The sequence below is a fragment of the Delphinapterus leucas genome, chromosome 16, assembly GCF_059928025.1.
Source record: "Delphinapterus leucas isolate spDelLeu-1000000601 "Yukka" chromosome 16, BTC_Dleu_Yukka2, whole genome shotgun sequence".
Classification (NCBI taxonomy): domain Eukaryota; kingdom Metazoa; phylum Chordata; class Mammalia; order Artiodactyla; family Monodontidae; genus Delphinapterus; species Delphinapterus leucas.
This window is the reverse complement of record NC_143144.1, coordinates 26,312,670-26,328,468: the sequence shown is the minus strand read 5'-3', so window position 1 is coordinate 26,328,468 and position 15,799 is coordinate 26,312,670. Positions and strand designations below refer to the sequence as shown.

At 52.6% G+C, this 15,799-nt stretch overlaps 1 protein-coding gene across 2 annotated transcripts in view; it reads right to left on the bottom strand.

The window, feature by feature from the left end:
* The window catches only part of CDH23 (cadherin related 23), a 394,909-nt gene that overhangs the window by 249,943 nt on the left and 129,167 nt on the right, over positions 1-15,799 (bottom strand). For both annotated transcript variants that reach the window (XM_089897635.1, XM_089897636.1), the window contains exon 8: positions 11,611-11,689. In XM_089897635.1, the coding sequence (XP_089753761.1) occupies positions 11,611-11,689 (79 nt within the window). The remainder of the gene's footprint in view (positions 1-11,610; positions 11,690-15,799) is intronic.

Genomic DNA, 15,799 nt, shown 5'->3' with positions numbered 1-15,799 from the left:
ATCAATGTCTGAAAATATCTGCCCTGGAATCTCTGTTTCCAGGATATTGGTCAAATATTTGAATGGGGCAGCCAGTTAATTGACTCAGGAGGAGCACCTGACAGAGAGGCAGAGGGAGGGCTGCAGGGGCACAGGAAGACAGCCAAACCCACAGGTAGATCCAGTGACTCCCAGAGCCCGGCAGTCCCATCAGGTGCTCAGGGCAGGGGGAAGGGGAGGGGAGGCCAGGGGCACTGGAGGAGTGCGGGCTCTGGAGCCAACCTGCTCTTCCTCCCACCAGCCATGGGACTTTGGGCAGCTGGGCCTCAGTTTCTTCATCTGCAAAATGGGCTGACAACAATAGTACCTACCTCATGGGGTTAGTAGGAGAATTTAAACAGTTGATGCAGGAGAAGCATTTAGATCTAGTCCTAGGCATCCACACAGTGTTTGCTACTATTATTGTGTTATTGTGACCCCTTACTCTGGCATTCAAAGCTCTCCCAATGTGAGTCTCATGTTGGAAGAGGGTGTTAGGGCTGGATAGGAGGTCCCCTGAATGTGTGTTCACACCCTGCCCTGTGACTGGTGATGCCCCCTTCCTTACGGTCTCTCCAAATCATCCCTCAAGGACTGCCCTTCCCAAAGACAAACCCTTTCCTGACCTCCTGGAGCATTTGTTATACATGCCATGCTTCAGGCTTGTATGATGATACTTGTGCAGCTGGGTTCTCCCCGGGGCCAATACTGGACCTGTCTGGTGAACTCGTGGGTGGGCCTGCACAGTGTCTGATATGTGGGCTAAAAGAAAGGTCCCTTCCCTTTCCTTTCATATTTTAAATTGCTTTAAAACATGTGTTCTGTAGGAGAGATGGGGGTGCGGAGGCTGTCACGGTATCCTCATGGCTCTGTCTGGGTCCCACCAAGACAAGAACTGAAGGCTGGAGTGGGAGGAGCTGTTTATATGGTGGGGGGTCATGGAGTACAGAGGGGCCCAGCAGGGATGCTGTGGGGCCCGAGTGCAGCTGCAGGTAGGGGAGAGGAGCAGCCCCTGTCTCTGCCCACGATCCACTTTGGCTCCAGGGTCATGGAGTGTCCGGGGCATGCGGGGCCATTCCAGCGGCTACGGAGCGTGTTCACAGCAGCGGCCCAGGTGAGTTACCCTCTTGGCTTTGTGCAAGGGACACCCACAAGGGATCAGGGGCAAAAGACCAGGTCAGTTAGACAGCACATGGGAACCGCCTCCCTCCCTGCCCATAGGGGCCCCTGCAATGCTTGGGGATCTTACCAAGAGCTGTAGTCTTAGGTTTTCGCAGGCAGAGAGGAGAGGCAAGAGCCAGTGACATTTGCCTTTCTAGGGACTCCATTACCACCTGCGTGCTGAGGAACCCTAGTATCTTTTGCATGCGCTTGTCATCAACCAGACGATAATGTTTTGGATAAACCCTATTAACATTCCCATTGTACAGATGAGGAGACTGAGGTGCAGACAGTAGAAGTAACCTGCTCCAGGTCAGCTGAGACCTGAGTCAGGCTGTCTGTGAGAAGGGCCTGTTACTAAGAGTTCTCCCACTCTCTCTGCAGGGTGCCTGGCCCACAGCAGGCACACAGTACATGCTGATGACATGGAGATGCTGAGGGGAACGTAGGTGCAGATGTCAACATTTTTGTTCCGCCAGGAAGTCATGAATCAGATCCGCGTAGGGGCGGGAGGTGGCTGATGGGCTGAGCCACTAGAACTCCATCTGCTTCACTCACCCTCTCTGCAGGGCAGCCCAGGGTGTCTCCCTCCTGTGGCCCCCGCTCCATTCTCTTCTCCTCCTTCCTGTTTTGGCTGCGCAGAGCCCAGAGAGGCGAGGGAACAGCAGTGTGAGGCTGTGGCTGACTTCAGGCTTAATATCTTTGTAACCATATTGCAAAAGGGCATGCCTAAGACGGCGCCTTACACTTAATCTTTCTCTTTTATTGCTTTTTCTCTTGTATGATTTAACCTTGCACCAGGTATCAAGCTAGATAAATAAAAACTTTTATTTCAGATTAGCCCCGGCTGGGGGCTGCCTTGAAAGCTGAGCAGTCATCCGGGGAGTCAGATGAAAAAGGGAGCTGGGAATCTGAGCTGCTTAGAGGGGCTCATTGCAGGTTCAAAGCTCCCCAGAGATATTTGAGAGCTTTTCTGAGGTGGGAGGACGAGATCCCCTCCCAAGCCCACAGCCTGGGGAGGCTGAGGTACGCGGCTGACGTCCCCCTTGTCCAGCCTTCCTGACCCCCCCTTCCTAAGTGGCCCCTCGCCCCAGTTACCTGCTCCTCATGCCGGTATTTCCTTCCCAATACGTAACACGGCCGGGAGACACTGCCTTTGATGACATTTAGTTATCTCCTCCTCACTAGAATGTGAGCTCTGTGGGCACAGTGACAGCGACTTTCCCCGGGGTCTGGCATGGAGCCTGGCACACAGTAGGCACTCAATTAATATCCACTGGTTAACTGAATGAATGAATGAATGAATGAATCCTAGGATTCCAGTCCGGCACGCAGACCAGCGGGTTGACATGAATCACTTGGTTTCCCAGGCAGAATAGTAAAAGATAGCAAAAGGAATGTGGGTTTTGGAAGCATGAAGGTCTGGGTTTGAATCCTGTGTCCCCCACTTATGTGCTGTGGGACCCCAAGCACGTCTCGTGAGCTCTGTGGGTCTAGTTTCCTTATCTGTAAAATGGCTCTGGCCAGCCGCCTTCTGGGGTTAGGGTGAGGGTGAGAGAGGATGTATGTAGCCCAAGGCAAACTCTCCCACAAGTTCAGAGAGAGAGAGATACAAGATGTTAGAGCAGCATGGCTTGTAATAGCAAAAATCAGTGTATACACCATTCGACAAGAAAATGGATGACCTGTGATAGTTTCCCATGATGAAGTAATACAGAGTAATGAAAATGAACAAATAATATCTACATCAAAAAAAAATATGGATGGATCTTGGATATATCATATTGAAAAGAAAACACAAGTCCCAGGAGACTGTGTATGATACTTTTTAAATAAAGTTCAAAGACAACTAAATGCAAGCAATATGCAATGTGACAAAATAATTTTTAAAAGCAGAGGAATGAAAAAATGCAAGATTGAAAGAGACAGCTATGGGATGGGGAGGCAGGGGATGGACTGGAGGAGGAACACAGGTATGTGAGGTATGCATGATGGTTTAGCTCTTGGGTTGGTTGGTGGGTTCAGGGGTGTCCACAATATTATTAAAAATTACTAATGAAACCAAAGCGGACCAGTGCTGACCGTAAGCCAAGGACGATGTCTAAAGCAGTTCTGTGTGCCTGAAGTGTGCCAAGATAAAGAAAGAGAATGCAAAACAAATGCCGGCTAATTTCACAACCCTCCAAGGACCTCAAGCCCCTAGCAGTTCAATAAAAAGCAGTTATTCAGAGAGGAGGAAAAACTAGAAATGAACCAAATTTTTAAAAAGACAAATACCTGTTGACCTGGGGAAACCAGACTAGAACCTCCCACCAAAGCAACCACTAGGCATGAAGTAGAATGAGCCCCAGCCACCGAAAGCAGCCTCCAGCCACGACTGGTCTGCCAGACTCCAGGCCTGGAGAGAAGTGGGTTCTGAGCTGAGTTGAGGGCCATCCCCTGCCCAGCTGTGGAGGCGGAATCGAGGTGCTGCTTGGGCCTAAGTGGGAGGTCCTGGGCGTGCTCGCACAGTACATGGGGCCCACAGGAGGCTCTATAGTGTCCCGAGCAAGGGTCAGAGGCTCCTGCCCGTGAGGAGGGTGTGGGAAAGAGGAGAAGCAGAAAGGGAGGGTCTCAGACCATGGCGGTGAAACCTCTTCAAAGTCCACTGACCAATTTGATTCATGGGAAAGAAGCAAGGGGCAAGGCACAGCTACTGACAAAGAGCGTGCAGGGCCTCAGTAAAGGAGAGAAGAACAAAGACTCAGGTTTATCACAAAGGTGGGGCACAGAAGAGTGTGGGTAGCAGGAGCAAAGAAGAAGCATACCCCTGAAGAGAGGAGGGAGAAGGATCAGGGAGAATGAAGTGCGGGCTCTCCCGTGGTTCATCAGGAGGAATTTAGTGTTAGTGTGACCTATTGTTGTTGTTTTGGTATGTGGTGGGAGAGAACTGGAAATAATATATGTTTAATCAAATTTTTAAAAAGTCAGAGGCACTGTCCCTAAATATTGTTGAAAGAAGAGAGCCATGGGATGCAAACTGGATAAACCTTGGATGGCAAATTCATTCCAGCTCTCAAGAGAATGCCTGTCAACTACCAGTGGCTGATGGAGGCTTGGAGGCCCATTCAGGCTCAGTGGGAAAGTGTGCTGTGATCAATTAGTGATGTCTGCCTTGGTATGGGATGGGGGAGATCTGGTACACGTGCTGACACGGGTCTAGTGTGGCAGTCATAGGTGTAAGCAGATCAGCTTTCCTTATGAATATGTTCCTTTCTGCCTAGGCTACCACCAGGAACCCCTTAGAGGTTAGAAGATTCTTTGTCTCCCCCTTTTCCTGCACCATATTTTCACTATATCACCTTGCTGACTTCCCTCCTGTACATCTTCACAACAACCCCCAGTCCTCCCCTGGACTGATGCAGTAACCTGTTAGCAGATCACCCTCATTCCAGTGCTTCCTGTTCTGATCCTCCAGAACTCCTATGAGATAAGTCTTCTGATGACCCTCCCACCCCCAGCCATGCTCAAGCGCCCATATCTTTTGCCTTGTATGCCCTCCACCAACTGGCCCCACCACTTGTCTGATCTGCCCTGACTCCTCCCTGGCTCCCTCTTGGCTCCATCTGTTCCCCACTGTGCCTGGCCAGATGCCCTGAGGTTTCTGGGGCTTCCAGGCACCCACTGTGTACTCCAAGCCAGGGGCTTTGGTGTGCAATTCAGACTTCCAAAGCAGATCTGCTTTTCCTGAGTTTTTACTTCTTGGGGGGAGAAACATGCCAAGCAGCTTAATCACAAGGGCTTTGAAGTGATTCAAATGATGGTCTCCTGTGATAGCTGTCCCCCACTAGGCCATGGCCAGGGGCCCGATTTAGTTATTGGCATATGTGGGGGTGTGGGCTTGGGCAAGTCTGACTGCTTATTCTTCCTCTCTCTCTCTCTCTCTCCACACACACACACACACACACACACACACACACACACACAGCTTTCATTTCAAAGCGCTCAATGTATTTTCAAGGAACTGCCTCACCTGGTAGCATTGAAAGTGAAATCCAGCGAGGGGCGAGTGAGAGCTTTGTCCTTCACTAACCAACCTGGGCAAGTCCGCCAGTGTGACCCAGTGGTGAGGCCACTGCCTTTCAAGCTGGGACTGAGGGCTTTCAGCCCTGATACTGCGCACCTATTCTTCATTCTAGGCCAGCATTTCTCAACCTGTGTTTCATTATCGCATGTCCCTCCAACCTCCCTAGCCGTTTGAAACATTTTTCCTAACTGCTCCCCCAAGCTGCATGAAATTTTAATACCACAGATATAACATATGTATATCTGTGCCTTATACATAAAAGAAGTAAGATATTTTTTACCTCTCAGAATACATTTTTGCCCCCTTGGGGGTGATATTATCTTGTTGATGACACGTGCTCTTCTAGACCAGAGCTTCTCAAAGGGTGGTCCCCAGACCAACCACATCAGCATCACCTGGGCCCCACCCCTGGAGTTTCTAATTCAGGTTTAGGGTGGGGTAAAAAAATTTTCATTACTAATATAGTTCCCAGGTGAAGCTGATCTGGAGCCAACACTTGGAGAACCAGTGTCATCATGCAAATTGGCTATATTCTGGAACCCAAGAGACTTGGGTTCAAATCCCTGCTCTTCTGCTTTGTAGCTGTGACCCTTGGTCAGTCTATAAAAGTCCCTGAGCCTTGCTCTACGTGCCTATAAAGTGGAGTAATGATGTCTCCCTCATACACTATTGTGAGGGATAAACGGGTCCAGCCAGTGCCTGGCTCACAGCAGGTACCCAACAAATGGGGTTCCCCTCCCCTCACCCTGGGGGATATTGCAGAACTGCGGGAGGCCCAGGGAAGCAGGGCTCAGATAAGGAAAGGGATGATGAGAGAGGTTAAGCCTCTTCAGCCTGGAAAGTGGTGTCTGGGCTGAGATGGTGCTGTAATGCAGAAAGTGGTGGAAAGTGCTAGCTTGGGCTCCTTCACCAAATCCTTACACCCCAGGGTGGTGAGGGCCTTCGGGTACCGGAGAAGGGTTTGTTTAGTGTCAATTACAGGAAGGAGAGAGTGAAATGACAGAATTCATCAGTCCGGTGTTTATGGAAAATGAAAATGCCTCCCCGTTGACCTGCTTGCTTCCACCTGCCCTCCTCCAACCCACTGTGAGCTTCTCACAAGGCAACCCCGACCATGTCCCTCCCCTGCTGACCTGGCTCCCCACTGCCCTCAGGACCAGGGCCTGGCTTTCTCCTGGGCTGGGCATTCCACACCCTGCGTGGCTGGCCCTGCCTCTCCCTGTGGCCTCCTCCCCCACGGCCTCCCTCACGCGCTGAGCTCAGCCACGCTCAATTACTGCAGCGCCAAGATCGGGCTGCACGCTCTCCTGCTCTGGGGTCTTGGTACTCGCTGTTCCTCTGCCTGCAACAGACCCTCCCTCCACACTTCCCGGCTGGTTCCTGCTCGTCAGTCGGGGCTGGCTTAGACGATCGCTCCTCTTGAGCCTCCCCTCCCAGTGACGCTGGGGAGGCTCCCCCCTCCCACGGATTCTTTCTCACTTTTTATGACAGATATTTTTGAATATACACAAAAGGAGAAAGAACGGACTAGTGGACCCCCCAAGGAGCCATTGTTCCATGTTAACAGTTATCAGCACAGCCCCTGCTGGTCTCCACAGTGTTCCACCAAGGCATTGCAGCCTGTCCCCCTGACCGCCTGCGGGTTCCTGAGGCTGAGACAGTGATTCGGGCCCCACCAGCTCTCAGGACATTCGCACAGAGAAGGCCCTCAATCCACTGTGGGTGGATATTAACAGTCCCCATTTGTTGAGCACTTGCTACAAATTCAGGTGCTCTGCTAAGTGCCTACGCGTCTTAGCTCACTGAATCCTCATAGCATCCCTGTGAGACGTGGGTTATTATTACCTCCACTTCACAGACTGGAAAACTGACGCTCAGAAGGTTACATAGCTGGTCGGTGGTAGAAGACAAGCCAAGGCAGTCTACCTCTGCAATAGAGCTGCTCATTGAAATAGAATGTGAGCCACATGTGCTATTTGAAATTTTCTAGTAGCCACATTAAATGAAAAAGTAAATAGGTAAAGTTAATTTTAACAGTATGGTATCTTTAACCCAGTACATTGAATATACCATTTCAACATGTCATCGATGTAAGACATTACTGAGATATTTTACAATCTGGTTTTCATACTAAGTCTTCAAAATCCTGTGTGTTATCTTTACAGCATAGCTCAAATCAGACTGGCCACATTTCAAGTGCTCCAGGGTCACACGGGCAACCGTATTGGCCAGCACAGCTAGCAGTCACCACCCTGGACACGGCCCTAAAGCCTGCACTCTCAACCACTTACTTCTCTATACTTAAATGAATTAAGGAGAAAGTGAGTGACTAGGAGTCCCAAGGACCCCTGGTCCTGATCTTTCTTTGACAATAATGCTTAATATTTTATGGCCCTTTAGAGTCTCTCTGGCATCATCTCATCTGCCACGGGAGTTATTATCTCCATTCCATGAATGAGGATTATGGGGTTAAGAGGGCCAAACGCCTTGGCTGGACACCCTGCGGCAGGTGGAGGTGCTGGGCCTCACACTGACAATTCTGGACTCCAAGTCCAGCGCTCTGCAGGGCAGCTGCCCCTTGAAGCAGGACTACCTCCATCTGGTAGAGGAGGGTGTCTGCTCAGACCACAGGCTGGGCTGGCCACTGGGGACAGGAGCCCGCAGAGCTCCAGAGGTCAGGCCCTGGAGGAAGTGATGCCCTTGGTGAGTGGCAGGGCAGGCACAGGCTGAGGGAGCGATGGGGCCCGTGCCAGGTCCTCTCTGGGCAAAAAACTTGTCCTTCTTTGGTCACAGTTTGGCCACAAGAGGCTGAGAAAAAATTGATGGCAATGGAGCCATAACTTACCTCTGAAGGCCTCTTTGTTCTTGGCAAAACAGAGGGGTCACTAGTAATGGGGAAAGCACTGGTGTGCGGACATAAATCCCCCCAGCTGCAGGGATGATAAACAGCCCAGAGGGGACAGGGCCTCAGGGAGCTGGGCAGGTTAACCTTGTGCCATGGATCACTGTGGGCTCAGGTCTGTGTCCGAGGCAGCCCACCTGCCCAGGCTCTGGAGGTGCCTGGAGACTCGGTCACCCACGGTGCCCTCAAGACTCGCACCCAGCTCCAGGAGACCCTGAGGCCCTCAGTTCTTTCTTTCTAATGAAAATGGTTCCAGAGCACCTGGGCTGGAGCAGGCTCCCACACTGGGCATTCAGGGCCAGCGTGGGGCAGTCAGCATGAAGGGGCCCGGGCAGGGCATCCCTTCTTCTTGCTTCAAGCCAAACAGGCACCGGCCAAGCCACCTGGGAGAGGGCTGCGACTTAACACCCTTGGAGAGGCAGGTGTGTGAGGCCAGGCCCTCGGTAGACAATGTTCTTTGCAGCAGTGTCTACGCTGGCCGGCTGGGGGAAGTAGAGAAGAGGCCAAATCCTAGCCTCTGTCCACCTGTCCCCCTGGGGACTGTGCCCTCCTGCCTGCCTGCCTGCTTGGGTTTGGGCTGAGGCTGGCTCACAGGGAGTCCACACCAGCCCAGGCCTGGGGAGAAGGGCAGGCAGGGGAGCCAGGTGCTCAGGATGGCAAGGGAAGAAGGAGGACTGCCCTTTCCTCAAGCTGTCTGAAAAGGATTTGGGTGCGCTCGGGTGGCAACAAATACCCATGACAATGAAGACCATCGTGGCCACCCTGCCAAGTGCTACCTCACCGAGGATGGCAGACATTTGACGCAGTGCTGCCCCCTCCATTTCCACACCCATGGCAGACTCTATCAACTGATTACCGCACTGAGCCTGCTTGGCTTCCTGGTCCTCTTCAGGCAGCCATTACCAATCAATCAAAGTTGGCAGCTAAGAGAAAACCCATTTGTCATCCTTTCTAAAAGCCCTGAAGGCACATCTGTGCTGGCAACGGGAATCCTATAAAACTATGCTAAGTGTTCCAGGCCTTCCAGAACTTTCTGCCTCCTGCCCCCACCTTCACACACATCCCCTACCTGTCGTTTCACATCCTGGGTCTCCCTCCTCGTCCTGTTGTTTGCACTTGGGAACCTGGCCCAGGAGAGCGTGCCTCTGGAAATCTCACAGGATGCTGCCTCAGGCAATTGTCCCCAGACTCTAAGCTTCAGAGCCCAGCCCAGATACCAAAGCAGCTCTGCCCTGCAGCCTCCTGCTCCAGAGGAAAGGGGTGACTGGGGCCATCTCTGAAGGTTAGAGAGGACCTGAGGGTCTGGGGCTGGTGGCCTGGCACCCAGCACGGACCTGAAATGGACCAATGCCCTGGAGGATGGCCTCCCAGTGTCACTGCAGGCATTATTTCCAGTCTGTCCATGACCTCAGGCCAGGCCCTGGCTCCCTGCTCCCCACCCCCACCTAGGAGTATGTCTGGAAGCAGCCCAGAGCCAATGAGATGAGGAGACAATCCCTTACCCAGCCAGGTATCCCGCTCATGCTGCCACCTCATACTAGGCCCCCAACTGCATCACCCTTGGGGCTCACCAGTGTTCCCTCAGATCTCCAGCACAAGCCCCCTGTCACTGGGAGGCACTTGCTTTGCTTCCCAATTTGACAAACTCATGAAGGATACCAGTATCAGCATGGGCCTCCCATCTCCTCTGCTCACCAGGACACGGCCCGCTAATTCCCAGGAGGACCCTGCCTTCCTACAGAATGGCTTCCTTCCTAGGACCTCCTTTTCCATATCCTGGCCTAAGGACCACCTACCTCTGGAGCACTGGGAGAAAGGACCTTTCCTGGGTTGCACCCCAGTCCTACAGAATGAGAATCTTCATGCATGCCAAGGACTCTGCATTTTTGGTAGGAGCCCCAGGTGGTTCTTGGGCATACTGGAATTTGAATACCCGTTACTCTAGAGTGATGTTCATTCATTCATTCTACAAGTACATATTGGGCTTTATTCTTGTTGAGTCCTGTCCTGGGCATCAGAATGGGGAGGAAATGGGGTGCGGGGAGCAGAGGCCCAAACCCACACTGCTGTTACTGACCACATGAGCTGGTCTGACATTCGCTCTGGGTCCTGGGGTCCCCTGGGCTTAGAAGCACAATAACAGTTATGCTAGAAGCTGCAGGTCACAGGAAGCCCATAATGCCCTGATTTCGTGTGTTCCAAGGATGTGAGGGGTCTCCCTCACACCAGCTAACCCTCAACATCCGGAAGGTATTATTAGATGCTAGCAGAAATAATAATAACAGCTATAACTCTTATAAAGTACTTTACATACATTAATTAATAATAACAGCTAACACTTATAAAGTACTTTACATACATTAATTAAGCTCTTGACATATAGTGAGCCTTCTGACTTTTGAACCACCTAAGGTAGATACTCTAATTGCTCCCATTTTATGGATGAGAAACTGAGGTATGGAGAGCCACCCCAGGCAGGATGCTCAGGAGACTCCATCCATGTTCTTGATCACTACACACATTGGTGCCTTTTGAGCTTCAGGGAGAAAATGCCCCCCAAATGCCACTCTCTATTCTTGGCAGTGTGGTAGGGAGGGGCAATGGGGTGGACACTGGCCTGGTGGCCTGCCACCCTCCTGGCCATCAGTCTGGCCTGCCCAGATGCACCAGGCTGACTGTTCACTCACCAGTGGGTTGGGCAGGGAGGCCACGTGTGGGGTGTGGGTGTGGGTGGGAGAACAGGGACAGGTCTGGAGTGTGTGAGTGAGTGAGCAGTTTCTCCTGGACCTCTCACCAGCCGCCTTGCTCCAAAGACACCTAGTCCCAAGACAGCCAAGGAGCTGCTGCTTTGTTAGTCTTTGGGTGGGGATGTGGGGTGAGGGGTCCCATCAACCAGAACCCTCTTTGCATTCAGTCACTATTCTGCTCAACCAAGAGATTGGGTGGGGAAGGAGGGCTTCTGTGCCTCCCTGCAACATTCCAGACGAGACATGACTTTCTAACGGTCAGATATGTAAAAGGAGCATGAAATCAGCCGAAGTTGCAGCTGTATTAGTTCTAAAGTGATGTAACAGCTGCCATCTTTTCATCAGGTGAGTAAAGAGAAACAAAGAAAATCCCAGAGCACTGGTAAGAGTCACCAATGACCTGGGCTCAGAGCCCCAAAGTGCCCAGAAGCCTGAGACCTCGGACAGCGACGCACACTCCTGCCTTCCAACACCACCCAGCAGCCCCAGGCACCTAAGCCTCTGTTCCAAGCTCCTTTTCCCCTCCCCTGCTCCTCCGTCCTTTAGCCAGTCAGTTCCTTGCCTGGGTCCTATGGCCAAGGTTGTCCCTGGGGGCAGGTCCCTTCATGCCACTGTCCCACATGGCCATAGATCTCTCCACTGTCCTGCAGAGCCTGACACTCCTAACGCAGCTCTTCTTGAGTCGGAGTGGGGGACCAGGGCAGCCCAGGCCTTACCTGAGATGATGGTGTAGCCAATCCCCCGGGGACGTCCTTTATCCTGGTCGATGGCGGTGATAACACGCACCGTCGTGCCCTGGGTGGAAAAGAGAAAGAACTTGAGTTTGGTCGCCCAGCCCCAAGGCTGCTCTTCTTCTTTGTAGCTGTCCTGGCACCCACAGCTTCCCTCGCCATGGGGACTTCCTGGCCAGCCTAGGAAGTAGGTACCAAGTACACAGGCCATCATCCCTGGGACATACGCTGAGGCCCCCAGGCAAACACCTCCATGTCCACTGGAGAGGCCCAATCTTGCTGATTCTCTTGCTTCCCCTTCCCCTCCCCAACTCCCCTCGTTTGGATAAACCACCCAGGGAAGAAAAGCTGATGGAGGAGCATCCAGCAGGAGGACAAAAGGTCTGGTCTCTATCTCGAACACACATCAATGCTGTGTGACCTCAGGAAGTTTGCTGCACCCCTCTGGTCTGTTTTTCCCCACCTTAATATGAATAACAACAACTCAGTTTTCAGTAAGGCCTGAGTAAAGGAGAAGATCATGAATCAACTACTCTGTCAATGAAAGCATCATAAATCCTGAAAATGAGTATTTCCAGGGATGACCGTGACAACCATGGAGGCCACCATGGTCCTCTGAACCATGCCCCATCCAGCACTACAGCCAGCAGCTCCTGCCTCACATGGCTCTGCCCCACACCCCATTCATTCTCCCTGCAGCACTGGGGGAGAAGGGGCTAGGGGCTGGGACTCCCACATGGGGATTCAGGGACCCCCCTCCTTTTGGGGAGCACACAATACGCACAGACACTGGTATACAGATATGAGGTTGCTTAGATGCATAAATGTACCCCAGAGTGTACAAGTCCACCTGGAGGAAAGGGTTGTACAGATGGTGACATTTAGGATGGGTCATGAAGAGTGAGTAGGAGTTTGCCAGAGAGAGAAAACAAAAAGGAAAGTGCTCCAGGCAAAAGACACAACACCAGGGGGCTTCCCTAGCGGCGCAGTGGTTAATAATCTGCCTGCCAATGCAGGGGACACGGGTTTGAGCCCTGGTCCGGGAAGATCCCACATGCCGCAGAGCAACTAAGCTTGTGCGCCACAACTACTGAAGTCCACGCGCCTAGAGCCCATGTTCTGCAACAAGAAAAGCCACCGCAATGAGAAGCCCGTGCACCACAAAGAAGAGTAGCCTCCACTCGCCACAACTAGAGAAAGACCATGCACAGCAACGAAGACCCAATGCAGCCAAAAATTAATTAATTAATTAATTGTTTTTTTTTTTAAAAAAAGACACAACACCGGCAGGGGTTTGGAGGCCTACGACTCACTGGGAAGAGATGCTGGCATATAATGGCACACTCAAGTATCAATTGATTGGCCAAGTGATTGAATAAATGAACGTACAAATGATTGGATCCTAACTTCGCCACCACCACCACTTGCTGAGTCGCCCCTCACCCAGGGCAATGTTCACTTTGCCCTCCAGGCCCTATCACACCAGCCATGCCTGCCTGAGATTCTGGCCCAGGCTGCAGTTCCCCTGACTGATGGAGAGCAGGACAGCCTTGTCCCCAACCCCTAGGGAGGTATCAACCCTGGCATTTGCATGTCTAATGAACGTCTCTTGTGGCATTGGTGCCTCTCACATATTCACTGGTCATCAGCTGGAGACTGAAGCCTGCAGGCTGCACCCTCCACCCCCACCTGAGCACCTTCTCCTGTGGAAAGAGGCTAGTTCCTGACATGCAGGCCTCTGACCTGGAGGGAGTGCCCTGGGGGCAAGGTGCCTCCGACTCCTCCTGGTCTCCCTGCCAGGACACAGGAGGGGCATCTGCCACCTCACCCTCCTGGGGCAGTGCTGCCCCTGCACAGCTGTCACTCCAGCCTCTCCTGAGCCCAGGTGTGCGGCAATCCTGAACGCCCCCAGGTTTGGCTGAGGGAAGGTGAGAATGTTGCAGGGGAAACGTCTCCAGCAGAGAAATGGACACAGCGCAGAGGCGGAGGCCACACAGAAAGCAGGTCTGGCTCCTTCCTTTGCACTCCCCGCTCTTCCCCCCTCCCCCCTGCCAGGAGCTCTAGCTAGATCCCATGGAGGAAACAGACTGTTACAAAGTCAGAGAAAGATGCTATTAAAGACGCATCTCTCGAAGTGGGTTCTGAGGACCTGAGCTGTGTGAGAGAGTGTGAAGCACCTGCGGCGGCAGGGGCCCTTCTCTAGCACCCACTGTGTGCCTGGCGCTGCTGCGAACGCCTTTTATGTATTAACTCATTTCACCCTCTCAGCTACCCCGGGAGACAGCCCCATTTTACAGATGAGGAAACTGAGCACCACGAGTTAAGTGGCCTTTCCAAGGTCCCACCGCAAAGAGGGAATGGTGAAGCCAGGATTCAAGGTCAGGTACTTTGGCTCCAAAATGCTCTTGCCTGCCACGAGATGCTGCTTCTGTAACAGGTCGTTATAATAACGATAACTGTCATTTATGAAAGCTGTGGCTATGGACCACGCACTAGCGTAAGCACTTTACATGTACTAATTCAGGCCAAATATGGGAAAACATACATTCCCCGCCCCTCCCTTGGAGATGCACGATGGGTTTTAACGTGGTAAAGGCTCCCAGAAGTAGCAAAGCGGTAAAGAAATCCGTTAACCTTTGTTCTCCCCCGTTTTCTGAGCTGAAGACAGATTCTTTCTGTGTAACATCTTAACAGCCTCAGACCCAGGGGTACGTGGGAGGTCATCTGGGAAGCACTGCATTAGATCTGAAGGGTCTACACAAACGGCTCCCCCCATCACTCCAGGGGGTGTCTTTTGGGGGTATGCCTTTCCTGGTGTCACTCCTTACACAAGAGAGGCCTGGATTTGTCCCCAGGCCTGAGAGTCCAGGACTCTGGTCTGAGGCTCCAGCTGCCAGGAAGGGCTTTCTCAACACAGGGTCAGCTCCCTCTTTTACAGCCCCAACCAATCTGAGCCTCACATGTGTTCCAGCATGAGGGTGCCCTGGCTGCCCCTGGCCTGCTGAGGGCAGGGACTGGCCTGCCAGGTCAGCTGGGCCCAGTGCCTACCAAAGCACCATTCCAGACAGTCGCTAAACAATAAACCTCAAGGGGCAGCTGCATGCTTGCAGGCGCACAACCAGGGCCTGGAGTGGTCAGTGAGCCTCGGGGGGACGGGAAGGGGGCCAGTGCTGGCCTGTGCAAAGAGGGGAGGTGGTGGTCAAGGAACCCTCAGTCCTCAGAGCCCTGTGAGAATCTCCCCATGGGTAGCCCTGCCCTTGGCGGCCTGGAGTCCTCCTGGGGGGCCAGGGTTCAGATGGCCCAGCGGGAGAGCCAGGACCAGACGGCAAGGAGGCTGGCTCTCCCCAGGAAGAGCCACACTTGAGCTTCGACAAAGAGAGCTCTAAAAGGCTCCTGACAAAGTTTGGGTTTTCATCTTTTTGGATAAATAAATCCATTTTTAATAAAACCCTGAGCTTTTAATACAAGTGCAGCCACAAAGACTGGAAATGTTATGAGAAGGAATTAACAGGGAGGACTAGGGGCTCTTGGGAACCCACGGCTCTTGTTTCAGTCTCAGTGATTATATTTTCAATATACTGAAGCTATTTCCAAAGATGAGAGGATGGAGAAGTGCCCGTCGCGGGCCTGGGCCCCTCTACAGGGGTGCACTCTGCCTGGCTGGCTCTCCAGAGAGGTACCCCAGCTTGGGGTGCATCAGGGTATGGCCAGGAGAGCAGGTAGGTGGGCGCAGAAGGGCTAGAGTTGGGGCCCACCTGGCCACAGGGCTTCTTCCCTTCATAGGAACCCACACTGCAAGCAGGAGGCTTCCTGGGAAATGAGGCCCCCACCTCCACACCCCCCCTCCCCCGAGAGGCTAAAGGTGCCCGGGCATGCAGGGTCCCAACTCCTTATTGGGGGAAGATCGGTACAGCAAGGGGGTTAAGGGTGTGACTCTGGTCAGACCGTCTGGATCTGAATCCTTTGCGTGAGCTACTTAACTTCTCACCATTTGGGTTTTCCCCATCTATAAAGCGGGCATTACAACAGTCCCACACCTCAGCAAGGGACACATGTAAAGCGCTTGAAACAGCACTGGGTGCACAGAGAATGCTATAAAAGTGACTGTCACTATTCACTGGAGCCTGGAACCGCCGTGCGCATCTGATGAAAGCTAAGAGGCCTCTTCCCAGAC